Consider the following 13,550-nt stretch of genomic DNA (forward strand, 5'->3'; position numbering starts at 1 on the left):
AGAAAGGCCATGCAGCGGGCAACCTTCCTTAAATTGAAACTCCGCAAATCTGTTTCACCCCAAGAAAGTGCAAACTGACACCTGGACCTTCCAAGGTGGAGGAGGCGATGGGGGGGAAGGGGGGGGGGGGGTTCTGCGTCTCTCTTGACCTTCTGGCCTCTTCAGCGGCTGCAGCTGGCTGAGAGAAAGGGTTTTGCCAACCGGGGGCGGTCACAAGGATTCCTAAATGGAACGGCTTCCTTTTCCCATTCCAGCCTTCAGCATGGCCCCCATCTGCCCTTCCGGGCATCCTCTAGTCCGGGGGCCCGGGAGTGGGGAGAACAGCGGAAAGGATAGCCCAGGCACCTTCCCGCCCCGTGCGCCCTCGTGCCGACTGTGTCCTCGGCCACCGTGTGCGGGCGCCGTCCCCTCTGCGCCCCCGGGGCCGCGAGGAGGCCGGCCCTGGCGGCGGGGCCCACGTCCCGGCGGCGCCGAGGCCGGGACGCGCAAGGAGAGGGGCGGGGCGGCGCGGGGGCCGGGCTGGGGGTGTCGGATGTCACCCCTGCGCACACCTCGGCCAGGGGGTGGGGGTTGGGGGGGCGGGGAGCGAACCACTGAGACGCCGAGACCTCCGCCGTCCTAGAGTGGAGCAGGAAGTGTCCCAGGGGAGGGAGCAGGAGGGTCCGGCCTTTCCTTTCCTCCGCGTCCGGCGGGCTCCAGCGGCGGCCAAGCCTGCGCGGCCGGCTAGCGGGGACGCGTCCCGGCGGTGAGTGCGGCCGGGCCCCTACGGCCCGCGCGGCGCCCTCCCGCCGCCTCTCCCAACCCCAAGCACCCGAGACTCGCGGCCCCGCGGTCCCGGACCGACCCCGCGCGCCCCCCATCCCGGAGCCAGTCGTTGGGGCTCTGCGGGCGGGGAGATAAGGCGATATCGTCTTTCAGGGTCCTGCATTTCTTTCTGTTCTTCCCTCCCAGGTGGAGTCGTGGATTTCTGGATGAGCTGGAGACGTGGCTCGGCTGGCCAGGGACGGAGTCGGGCCCAGCAGAGAGCCCGCCTCGGGAAGGACACCGGGAGGCGGGCTGGGAAGGATGAGGGACGGCTGTGGAGACGAACGCCGCAGTAGGAGCCATTGGAGTTAGACGCCGGGAAGGAGTTCCAGACGGTGTGAGGTGAGGAGCCGGGAGCTGGCTACTCCGGAGACGCGCGCGCGGGGTGTGCGTGCGCGCGCTGGGAGGGAAGCGGGAGAGGGAGAGCGAGGAAAAGCTCTCTCTTCCCCTGGCCTAAAATGCCCTCCCTTTCCTTGCTGCTGATCCCGCGCTGTCCCTCCTCCATCAGCTGCTTTAAGCCCCGCCCCGCTCCACGGGAATCCCATGTTCGTTCATTCTTCAGGCATCACTCCTGAGCCTCCTACCGCCAGGTGCCTGGTGACGAAGAGGAGCGCCACTGTCTGATTAGGGCTGGTTCCCATCGCACACTGAGTCTGAGGGTGGGGCCTGGGTACCCTAGGTTGGGGCCGACCTGGGAACCCAGAGGCCCTGCCGTTGTGTGGTGGCTGAGCTCAGGGACTTTGGGAGGCTGGTTCCAAATGCAGGAGCAGGCACTGAAGGAAGGTTGCCATAGGGCAGGCTCTAAGGTGCCCAGCCAGACTTTTTGAGTCCTTTTCTGCTAGTCTGTTTTCCATTGGAAAGCAGAGCAGTCCAGACACTTGGTTTTTCTGACTGCTATTCCGTGGCTTTGTGGTTCTTCCGGTCTTCCTGTGAAATTGGAGCGGGGCCTGCATTCCACATGGGACCCTTAGGACCCTGAGCTGTCGGGGGTTAAGGTTAAGAAGGGGCGCCTCATACAATCTGGGTATGGAAGTCCAGTGATTACCCAGTGATCTCACGGCCTGAGAGAAGGGGAGGGACCTTCTCTGGGTCCCATAGTCTCTAAGTAGTGGCGTTTACTCCATTTTTTTTATTATTTATTTTAGAGATAGAGGAAGGGAGAGCTAGAGAGAAATATTGATGAGAGGAAAACATCTATCTGATGCCTCCTGCACGCTCTCTGCTGGGGATCCAGCCTGGTTCATTGGTTGATGCTCAACCACTGAGGACACCGGCCAGGCAGTACTGGTATTTATAAATGCACAGCATTACTTTTCTCCTGGAATCTGAGGTGTGGCTGTCACTTTTAACTGCCCCCCTTTTTTTTGTTGTTTTTGACTGTCCCATTTTTTGTTGCTTTTCTAATCCTCATCTGAGGATAGGTTTTTATTAATTGATTTGAGAAAGAGAGGAAGAAAGAAACATTGGTGTGAGAGAAACATGGATCAGTTGCCTCTCATACACACCCCAACTGGGGATTGAACCTGCCACCCTTTGGTGTACGGGACAACGCTCCAACCTACAGAGCTGCACTGGCCAGGGCTTGTCTGGGTATCTTCTCGGCCATGTGCTTCACCCTTGTCTCCCAGTGCAGACTCTATGGGTCAGAGCTGGTTCTGGCTGTGTGGATCCAGCAGGTCCAGAACCAGTAGTCTGCCCTGGCCGTTAGCAGTGTGGGTTTCCCTTCCTCAACATGCCTTCATGGTTCTTATCTGGAACATCTGTCTTTGTCTTTCCAACTCATGTTGTAAAGGTCTCAAGGGCAGGAACGGTGACTTTGGCTCAGAAATCCCAAGATAGCAGCCTGCTTAGCTCGGCCCTCTTGGGTTTTCTCCAGGAGGATCTGGCCACCGAAGGTACCACAGAGTCTTAATTCCTTCTCTCTCCTGCATGTAGCCCTGTCATTGTCCTGGGATGCTCGGAATGTCTTTGTCACATTGAAAGGACACCACTTTTCTCCTGGACTCCCTGCCTCGTTTGTCAGGTTGACCAATTAGGGGGACCATGCAATGATGCTGTTGGGGGTGGCAGTTCCCTCCATTTGTGTAAGGACCAGTCACACTGACACTTCTCACATGTCCCAGGGCTTCTCCCAAGGGCTGGTCCTTAGGCCTTGTCACTTTCCCCATCACCACCCTCCACACCTACTCACAAGAGACCAGAGTATTGAAGCCAGTGATTTCTGTTTGAAAATAGGGTCGTCTTCTGCTGCTGACCCCCATCAAATCCCATCATGCCCACAGCCCTGTGTCCCCGAGTCTTGGCTCCAAAGGAAAGTGAGGAGCCCAGGAAAATGAGGAGCCCACCGGGAGAGAGCCCTGGACCCCAGGGCGAGCCTCCCAGCCCCGAATCTTCCCGACGCCTCTTCCGCCGGTTCCGCTACCAGGAGGCGGCGGGCCCCCGTGAGGCCCTGCAGCGCCTCTGGGACCTGTGCCGGGGCTGGCTGTGCCCCGAGCGGCACAGCAAGGAGCAGATCCTGGAGTTGCTGGTGCTGGAGCAATTCCTAGCCATCCTGCCTCGCGAGATCCAGGGCTGGGTGCGTGCCCAGGAGCCGGAGAGCGGAGAGCAGGCTGTGGCTGCTGTGGAGGCACTAGAAAGGGAGCCAGGGAGACCCTGGCAGTGGGTGAGTGGAGCAGCTGCTCTGGGCTGGCTGGAGGTTGGGAGGAGAAGAGGGTAAGAGCCTCCACACACACACACACCTTCCCCGTCCCCTGGCAGGGATGAGGAATTCTCTCCAGAGCTCTTGCTTTGGTGAAGTACACATGAGTGTTGGTTTCTCAGTAGAGCTGATTATATTCCCTAAAGGCTCTAACTAGGAAGATAAGTCCTTCCCCTTTACAGCCCTGTCCAAGGCCTGGGCTGAGCCTCCAGTGATCAGCTGTGGAGGTGATGGTCAGTAGGCCAAGGGAGGGAGTTTGCACAGCCTCTGGCCCTTGCTGGCTAGGGACCTCTCTGTGAGTCCTGAAAAGCTCTTTCTGGGATTGCAGCTCAAGCACTGTGAGGACCCCGTGGTGATTGACGATGGGGATGGCCCTCTGGACCAGGAGCAGGAGCAGCTGCCAGCAGAGGCCCAGAGCCACCTTGCAAAGAGCCAGGAAGCCCAGCCAGTGGCCCTGCCCCAGGGCCCTGGGCTCCCAAGCAGACTGCCAGGCCAGCTCAGCGGGGACCCAGGTAGGGAGTCTGGGGCGGGGGCAGGCCGGCCTTTGTACCCCACCTTGTGCCTTAGAGGTGGCTCTTGACCTCAGTAGTTCTCTCCTATCCCCTGAGGAGCCATAAACAACTTTCAAGGTCTGAGTTCCTCCCTAGAGTGATAGAATCAGAATTTCCTGAGGGTGTCTGTTCTTTTCATGGTGCCCCATTCATTCAGAGGGACCTCTGTCTCCCAGTGCAGACTCTGTTGTAAGGGGCTGTCTTTGAAGCTGCACCATCTTCTCTCTGTGAGGGTGTATTTCTGGGCTTTGTCATTTTGTGGGGACAGCTGAGCACTATTGGCTGTCCCAGTAGGGCTGTGTCAGAAACCGAGTGTGGCCATATCCACTTGTCTCCCTGAACCTCTCTTTCCCAGCAAAACAGCCCCTGATCTCAGGCTTGTTATGATACTGCAAGGAAATACAGAAATAACTCTCAGAGGGAACAGGTTGGTGTCTCAGGGTTTGGGGCTTGAATGTCACCTAGCCATGTCTAAATATCTGTACAAAGTGTGCTGGTGGCTTCAGGCAGGTGGTTTTGGCACCTCGCTATAACCCAGGGCAGCTTCTAAACTCTGCAAGCCTCAGTTTACTGGTCCATCCAAAGGAGGTAATCATTACTCTTATTGGGTTTCTTGAGGATTAAAGGATTTTATCCATAAAATGCTAAGCAGTCATGATTATCAGTTGAAGTAATCCTATGGGAAGATATGCTGCCCTGGGGTTAAGTGACCTCTGTGGTGTGAGGGTTGTTTTGGGCAGACTTGCTACATTGTGCTATAGATAACAGATGAAAGGAGAGAGGTGCCAGAAGAGAGAGTATTTTTGAGATTCACAGTCATCCTTAACATTGTCATAAGTTTTTCAGTTAAAAAAAAGCATATTACATTTCTTTATGGGTTAAACTATATTGACTTCTGTATAAAACAAACTCTTCAGCCTCCCCTTGGTTGAAAGTCCAGATAGTTTTTTAGGACTGAACAAAGTTCCACAGACAGGGCAGCTTAAACAACAGACATTTACTTTCTTCCAGTTCTGGAGGTTGGAAGATCCAGACCAGGTGTCAGGAGGGCTGGTTCCTTCTGAGGCCTCTCTCCTTGGTGTGTGAATGGCCATCATCTACCTATGTCCTCATGTGTTTGTCCCTTTGTGTGTGTCTTAATCTCTTTTTAAAATAAAATTTACCATTTTAACTATTTAAAAAAAATTTTTAATTGATCTTAGAGAGAGGGGGGCGGGGGGGAGGAACATCAATGTGAGAGAAAAACATTGATTGGTTGCCCCCTGCATGCCCTCTACTTGGGATTGAGCCTGCAACCCGGGCATGTGCCCTGACTAGGAATCAAACCTGCCACCTTTTTTTTTCTTCTTTAAATATTTTTTTATTGATATCAGAGAGAGAGGGAGAGATAGAAACATCAATGATGAGAATCATTGATTGGCTGCCACGCCCCCTACTGGGGATCAAACCCACAATCCTAGCATGTGCCCTAACAGGGAATCGTACTATGATCTCCTGGTTCATGGGTTGATGCTCAACCACTGAACCACACCAGCCGTAAAACCTGCCACTTTTTGGTGTACCAGCCAGGGCTTAATCTCTTCTTATAAGGACATCAGTCATATTGGGTTAGGGCCATCCTAAAAATTTTGTTAACTTAATTACCTCTTGAAAGATCCCCATCTCCAAATACAGTCACATTTTATGGTCTTAGGGGTTGGGACTTCAACATGTGAATTTGGTAAGGACATAATTTAGTCTAACGACAAGCTGAAGGGAAGCAACCATTAGTCCAAATAAACACTGCATGTGCAGGCAGCTTGTGATATGCAGGTTGTAGGTAGCAAGAATGCCCTCAGAAGTAGCTGCCCCAGCCTAAGCTGATGCTTCTTGAGGAAGTTCAGAGATAAGCCAGTTACCACTGATAGGATTCTGGTCCAAAGACTCAGCTCCTCCATTTACCCTGAGCAATAATAAGTGGACAAAGGAGCCATGATGAGTTTGTTACTAGGAAGACCTTAAAGACTTAAAGTGATTTGTTGTTGGGATGAGCCACCAGCAAAACCTTGTAGTTCCTAATTTTGAAAAACTTCCCAAAACGCTAAATCTGACTTAAAGGGTAAAGCTTTCACAATGATTTGTAAAAGTGTCCGTGTACTCATGTCCCATGGGAAAGGTAGGAAGAGGCTGTCATACATCCCCCAGAAGGTGGCAGGTGTGAGAGAGCAGAATGAACTCGCCCCTCACATCCACACCCACCCTGCTTGAGCTTTCCCCAGCAGAGTGAGAAGGTTGCCTCCCTCGGGGACCCCCAGTGTCACTGCCGGCTAAGTTGTCTCTTGGTCTGCCTCCTGTTTGGACCCTTGTTCTAAATAGTTACACCTTTCCCTGCTGCATCTTGGTGAGAAATGGTGGCTTCTGTGTTAGCTTTGAGGCTGATTTAACATGTGACCAGGATCAACCTTCAAAAGACCAAGAAACTTTAGTGCAGCTTTCCAAGTCTTATTCTGTGAAAGGAGCACCTTTTGAAACAACTTATTTTCACATGGCTGCACCCTGGGCAAGGTATGTGGCTCACTGCTTACAGAAGCCTGAGCAAGGTGTAGTTGCCCATCAGGGAGAGAAGTCTGTTGGAATAGCAACCCCTGCCCCCAGGCCTCAAGGTCAGGCTAAGGGAGGTGGTCCCAGTTCTATACTCTGCACTTTCTAGTGGGCTTCAACAAGTGCTTCTTCTGGGAGGGTAGGAGGGGGCATAACAGGGACACAGTGTTCTAGAGTTTACAGTTTATAAACTTCCAGGTGTGTACATTTCTGTGACCCTGGAGCCCCACAGTAATTTTCATTGCTGGCAGCTCTTACTGATGTCTTGACTCAGAGCTCTAACCTCTATTTTCCCCATATTTCGGATCATGAAGTTGAAGCCCCTGCATCTTTGGGAAGTTACATTGCGACTTGGTGGCAGGGCCAACTCAAGCCCAGGCATTCCCTGTCAAAGTCTCCCTTGTTGTGTTTGAAAGCAAAGTTTGCCCAAAGTTTTTTTATCTGCATTATCTTGTCCTCCCAGGTAAGAAAAGAGACCCAGGGTTATGAGACACCCTTTTCTCATCTCTTTCAGTTCCTCAGGACCCATCCCTCCTTCAGGAAGTGAGCATGAGGGATGGACAGCAGATGACCTCTCTCCAGCTGCCCCTGGTGAGTGACTTCTGCAAGAACCCTTGAAAACCCCACTTTGCCTCTCTGTCAGCTACAGGGAAGCTTTGCCAGGATCCTGGCCAGCTTTCTCTCTGCCACACAGGCTGTTCAGCCCCTGTCTAGAAAAAATAAAAGGACAGATGTGAGTTTATGTGACTCCTATCCCTCCTCCTGCCCCATAATCTGGGCTGCTCACCATGCTGGCTGTGCCGTCACCTTTGGGAGCCTGTGTGGACAATGGTGGTGGACAACAAACAACCTCGAGTCCCCGTCTCTCTTCCTCTTGGCATCTTGGTGTCCCCTCCAGTGAAAAAGGGGAGGGGAAAACGTAGATTTCGTTGGTACCGTCACGTAGCCATGCAGAGGGCTGTTAGGGGGTTTCCACGTAAGCCTTATTTCTCAGGTGGTGGGAGCTGTTTTTGGTTTAGCAGGTGTCTTCACTCACCTCTTTCCATCCCAGTTTCTGCCTGGGGCTGACCACACCCCCTTAGTTTCCCTACTGAACACTTTCCTTTCGTTGCCATGAAATTCACTTATTACAAGAATGTTGGTGCTGTAAAGGGGTGGACCCTGTTGCTACTGGTTCTCAGCAAATGGAAGACTATCTGAAGGACAGCAATTTGTTCTCTGCATTTAGCAAGACTTTAAACTTGACAGGGGGTTCAGCTCAGAATGAGAGGGAATTTGCTGGGCACATGAAGTGGAGGGTTGTCCATTCCCTTGGAGCTGTACCCCTGGAACACAGCATGTGCTGATACCTTTGACCAGTACAACTTGCAAAGTGATGCTATGAATTTAGTATCTATTGAGTTTCAGTTGTTCACCTTTGAATTTATCCAGGTCCCTATAGATGCCACAGTGAGCAGAAGAGACAGATTCTGATAAATCAGTGCTCTGTATCACTCCATTGAAGATTGTTTCTGCCCAATGCACTAAGTCACCATCCTGAAGGTCTTATTTTTTAGGGCTTTTTCTTTTGAATTTTTAATTGTAAAATACAAATAACAAAATTTACAATTCTAACCATTTTTAATGTACAATGGTGTTTTTAAATGTTCAGTAATCTTAAGTATATCCCATTGTTGTGCAACCAATCTCCAGAATTTTTTCATCTTTCCAAACTGAAACTCCTCACCCATCAGTAACAATTCCTCATTCCCCCATACTGCTGGCCTGGCACCCACCATCGCACTCACTCTAGAGAGCACATATGTGGACCACACAGCATTTGTCCTTTGGAGTCTGGTTTACTTCCCTCAGTGTAATGTCCATGATGTAGCCTGTGTCAGAATTCTCTCCTTCGTGAAGGCTGAATGATATTTCGTGGTGTGTATATAATCCATTGTACTTATTCATTCATTCTTTCTAAAATAAAATATTTTTACTGATTTTTAGAGAGAAAGGAAGGGAGAGAAACATTGATGTGAGAGGGTAACATTGATTCGCTGCCCCTTGCAGGCTCCTTACTGGGAATTGACCTCAAAACCCTGGCATTCCTGACCAGGAATCTAACCAGCAACCTTTTGGTGTACGGGACAATGCCCAACCAACTGAGCCACACCAGCGAGGTCATTTCATTCTTTGATGAACACTTAGGTTGCTTCCACCTTCTGGCCACTGTGAATAATGTTGCTATGAATATAGGTGCATTTATTTATTTATTTTTTTAGGTAATCATAGATTCACCTCAGATGTAAGAAATAACAGATACAATACAATGTCATAAGCAGCATACTGACAATAATACACACAGGATGCAGAACATTTGTTTTCAGAAGCATCCTTCCTATTGCCTTTTCCGGCCATACCCACTGCTCTCACTCTAGCCTCTCATTGGTCTCTGATAACCATCTGATAGTGTTGTTTAAGAACATTAAGTAGGTGGGTTCATACAGTACTGGTATGTCACATTTGGGTATGGACTTTTTAAAAAATTCATTGTGGTGACACTGGTTAACAATTATCTAGGTTTCAGGTGCACAATTCTACAACACATCATCTGTACACTGTATTGTGTGTTCATCACCCCAAGTCAAGTCTCCATTTATCCCTCCTAAAACTTACTCCCTTTCCTCTAGTCCCCCTCCCCTCCTCAGTACACACTATTGTTGCTGTCCATAAGTTTCTTCATTTGTCTCCTTTTTTAAAAAATATATTTTATTGATTTTTTACAGAGAGGAAGGGAGAGGGATAGAGAGTTAGAAACATCAATGAGAGAGAAACATCGATCAGCTGCTTCCTGCACACCCCCTATTGGGGATATGCCCGCAACCAAGGTATATGCCCTTGATTGGAATCAAACCTGGGACCCTTCAGTCCACAGGCCGACACTCTATCCACTGAGTCAAACCAGTTAGGGCCTCTGTTTGTTTTTTTTCTCAATCCCTCCACCTAATATTCAGACCCTCCCCCCCAAACCCCCCCCCTCCCCTGCTGTCAGTCAGCTCTCTATCTATAAGTCTGTCTCTGTTTTGCTTGTTAGTTCATTTTGTTCATTAGATTCCACATATGAGTGAAATCATATGGTACTTGTCTTTCTCTCATTGGCATATTTCACTTAGCATAATGTTCTTCAGGTCCATCTATGCAAAGGGTAAGATTTCCGTTTTTGTTTTGTTTTGTTTACAGCCAAGTAGTATTCCATTGTGTAAATGTACCACAGCTCTTTTTATCCAGCCATCTACTGATGGATAGTTGGGCTGCTTTAAATCTTGGCTATTGTAAATAACACTGCAATGAAAATAGGGGTACAAATATTCTTTCGAATTAGTGCAGTGGTTCTCAACCTTCTGGCCCTTTAAATACAGTTCCTCATGTTGTGACCCAACCATAAAATTATTTTCGTTGCTACTTCATAACTGTAATGTTGCTACTGTTATGAATCGTAATGTAAATACCTGATATGCAGGATGGTCTTAGGCGACCCCTGTAAAAGGGTCATTCAACCGCCAAAGTGGTCATAACCCACACGTTGAGAACCACTGAATTAGTGTGCCTTGTTTCTTCTGATAAATTCCCAGAAGTAGTGGAATTACTGGGTCATAGGCAGTTCCATTTTGAATTTTTGAGGTAGCTCCATAATGTTTTCCATAGTGGCTGCACCAATCTGCATTCTTACCAACAGTGCACATCCTCGCCAATACTTGTTTGTTGATTTATTTATGCTAGCCATTCAGACAGGCATGATATGATATCTCATTGTGGTTTTAATTTGCATTTCTCTGATGACTGACATTGAACATCTTTTCTTATGTATATTGGCCATCTGTGTTCCTCTTTGGAAAAGTGTCTGTTTAGGTCTTTTGCCCATTTTTTAATTGGATTGTTTGGTTTTTTGGTGTTCAGTTTTACAAGTTCTTTATAAATTTGGGATATTAACCCCTTATCAGATGTATCGGTGAATATTTTTTACCATTCAGTGGGTTGTCTTTTCATTTTGTTGATGGTTGCCTTTGCTGTGCAAAAAACTTTTAGTTTGATATAGTCCCATTGTTTACTTTTCTTTTGTTTTCCTTTCCCGAGGAGACATATCAGAGAAAATATTGCTATGAGAAATGTCCGAGATTTTACTACCTATGTTTTCTTGTAGGATTATTATGGTTTCAAGTTTAACATTTAAGTCTTTGATCCATTTTGAGTTTATCCTTGTGTGTGGTGTAAGAAGTTGGTCTAGTTTTATTTTTTTGCACATATTGTGTCCAGTATTTCCAACACCATTTATTGAATAGACCAGAGGTCCTCAAACTTTTTAAACAGGGGGCCAGTTCACTGTCCCTCAGACATTCCACACATGCGCACTGCGGGCCCGGGACGAGTCGGCTGCTAAGCAGGACAGGCACCAGCGGCAAAAACACCCGGCGGGCCGGATAAATGTTTTCGGTGGGCCGCATGTGGCCCGCGGGCCATAGTTTGAGGACCCCTGGAATAGACTATCTTTAGTCTATTGTATGTTTTTGCCTCCTTTGTCAAACATTTTTTAAAAATATATTTTTATTGACTTCAGAGAGGAAGCGGGCGGGAGAGAGAGAGAGAGAGAGAGAGAGAAACATCAGTGATGAAAGAGAATCATTGATCAGCTGCCTCCTACACACCCCTCACTGGGGATCAACCCACAACCCCAGGGGTCCTCAAACGTTTTAAAGAGGGGGCCAGTTCACTATCCCTCAGACTGTTGGAGGGCTGGACTATAGTTTAAAAAAAAACTATGAACAAATTCCTGTGCACACTGCACATATCTTATTTTGAAGTAAAAAAACAAAACGGGAACAAATATAGTATTTGTATTTGCATGTGGCTCGCGGGCCGTAGTTTGAGGACTCCTGCACAACCCAGTCGATGCTCAACCACTGAGCCACCCCAGCTGGGCTCCTTTGTCAAATATTAATTGACCCAAAGGTGTGGGTTTATTTTGGGGATCTCTATTATATTCCATTGATTTATATGTCTGTTTTTGTGCCATTACCATGCTGTTTTGATTACTATGGCCTTGTAATATAGTTTGATATCAGGTAGTGTGATTCCTCCAGCTTTGTTCTTTTTTTCTCAAGATTGCTGTTGCTATTTGGGGTCTTTTGTGGTTCCATATAAATTTTTGGAATATTTATTCTAGTACTGTGAAATACGCCATTGATATATTGGTAAGAATTGCATTGAATCTATAGGTTGCTTTGGGTAGTATGGACATTTTAATTATATGTTAATTCTTCCTATCCATGAACATGGTATGGTATATGCTTCTACTTATTTGTATCTTCAGTTTCTTTCTTCAGTGTCTTATAATCTTCCGAGTACAGGTCTTCTACTTCTTTGGTTAATATTATTTCTGGATATTTAAATTTTTTTTTAAGCGGTTGTGAGTGATTTGGTTTCCTAGTTTCCCTTTCTGATAGTTTATTATTATTTTTTTTTTTCTGTTCATTAGATTATTTATTCCCTTGATTTTTAGATTCACTTGTTGATAGATGTGTATTTGTTGTTCATAATTTGTATCTGTACCTTTTTTTTCTTCTTCCTCCTCTTAAAGGATACCTTTCAGCATTTCATATAATATTGGTTTGGTGATGATGAACACCTTTACCTTTTTCTTATCTGTGAAGCTCTTTATCTGACCTTCAATTCTGAATGATAGCTTTGCTGGGTAAAGTAATCTTGGTTGTAGGTTCTTGCTATTCATCACTTTGAATATTTCTTGCCACTCCCTTCTGGCCTGCATAGTTTCTGTTGAGAAATCAGCTGACAATCGTATGGGTACTCCCTTGTAGGTAACTAACTGTTTTTCTCTTGCTGCTTTTAAGATTCTCTCTTTGTCTTTTGCTCTTGGCATTTTAATTATGATGTGTCTTGGTGTGGTCCTCTTTGGATTCCTCTTATTTGGGGTTCTCTGCGCTTCCTGGACTTGTAAGTCTATTTCTTTCACCAGGTAGGGGAAGTGTTCTGTCATGATTGCTTCAATAGGTTTTCAATATCTTGCTCTCTCTCTCTTCTTCTGGCACCCCCATAATTCGGATGTTGGTACGCTTGAAGTTGCCCCAGAGGCTCCTTACACTATCTTCAAATTTTTGGATTCTTTTTTCTTTTTGTTTTTCCAGTTGGGTGTTTTTTGCTTCTTCGTATTTCAAATATTTGACTTGATTCTTGCGATCCTCTAGTCTGCTGTTTGAACTTTGTATAATATTCTTTATTTCAGTCAGTGTATGCTTAATTTCTAGTTGGTCCTTTTTCATAACTTCAAGGGTCTCACTAGATTTCTTGAGTGTCTCACTAAATTTATCGGTGGTTTCTAGAAAATTCTTGAAAAACCTTATAACCGTGGTTTTGAACTCTATATCCAGTAGTTTCTTTCCTTCATTTCTGTCATTTGTGAGCTGTTTCTTTGTCTCTGCATTTTTTATGCTTCCCTGTGTTGATAGATTGGCTTTGTGTGCTAGGTGTCCTGTAGGGCCCAGTGGCTCAGCCTCCCCAATTACCTGAGGTGGACACTCTTGGTGCACCCTTTTGTGGGCTTTGTGCACAGTCTTGTTGTAGTTAAGCCTTGATTGTTGTAGGTATCACTGGGAGGAATTGACCTCCAGGCCAATTGGCTGTGAGAATCAGCTGTGTCTATGGTGGGAGAACTTCTGTGCTGGAGACACCCTTCTGGGGCAAGACTTGCTTCAGTGGGGCTTTGATGCTCACTGAGTCTGCCCCCTGAGTGTGTCCCTTATGGATCTGAGGAGTTGTAATCTGGATGGTCCCACTCTGATCACTGGGTACACTGGCTCTTGGATCTCTAAGGAGGTGCTAATTTAGCCTCTGCCTGAGGCTACCCAGCAGGAGCTATGGAGAGA

The 13,550-nt window shown here is 47.6% G+C and overlaps 1 protein-coding gene across 4 annotated transcripts in view; it reads left to right on the forward strand.

Moving 5' to 3' along the window:
* Window positions 1–669: 669 nt before the first annotated feature.
* ZNF496 (zinc finger protein 496) overlaps window positions 670–13,550 on the forward strand; it is a 63,327-nt gene continuing 50,446 nt past the window's right edge. For 3 of the 4 annotated variants that reach the window (XM_070416700.1, XM_070416699.1, XM_070416697.1), the window contains exons 1-6: window positions 670–745; window positions 952–1,146; window positions 2,597–2,699; window positions 3,040–3,466; window positions 3,831–4,014; window positions 7,148–7,224. In XM_070416700.1, the coding sequence (XP_070272801.1) occupies window positions 3,077–3,466; window positions 3,831–4,014; window positions 7,148–7,224 (651 nt within the window). In that variant the 5' untranslated portion in view covers window positions 670–745; window positions 952–1,146; window positions 2,597–2,699; window positions 3,040–3,076. The remainder of the gene's footprint in view (window positions 746–951; window positions 1,147–2,596; window positions 2,700–3,039; window positions 3,467–3,830; window positions 4,015–7,147; window positions 7,225–13,550) is intronic. The other variant, XM_070416698.1, reaches the window with a different exon arrangement.

The sequence above is a fragment of the Myotis yumanensis genome, unplaced genomic scaffold (genome assembly GCF_028538775.1).
Source record: "Myotis yumanensis isolate MYYU_CA2020_CCGP unplaced genomic scaffold, mMyoYum1.0.hap1 SCAF_5, whole genome shotgun sequence".
Classification (NCBI taxonomy): domain Eukaryota; kingdom Metazoa; phylum Chordata; class Mammalia; order Chiroptera; family Vespertilionidae; genus Myotis; species Myotis yumanensis.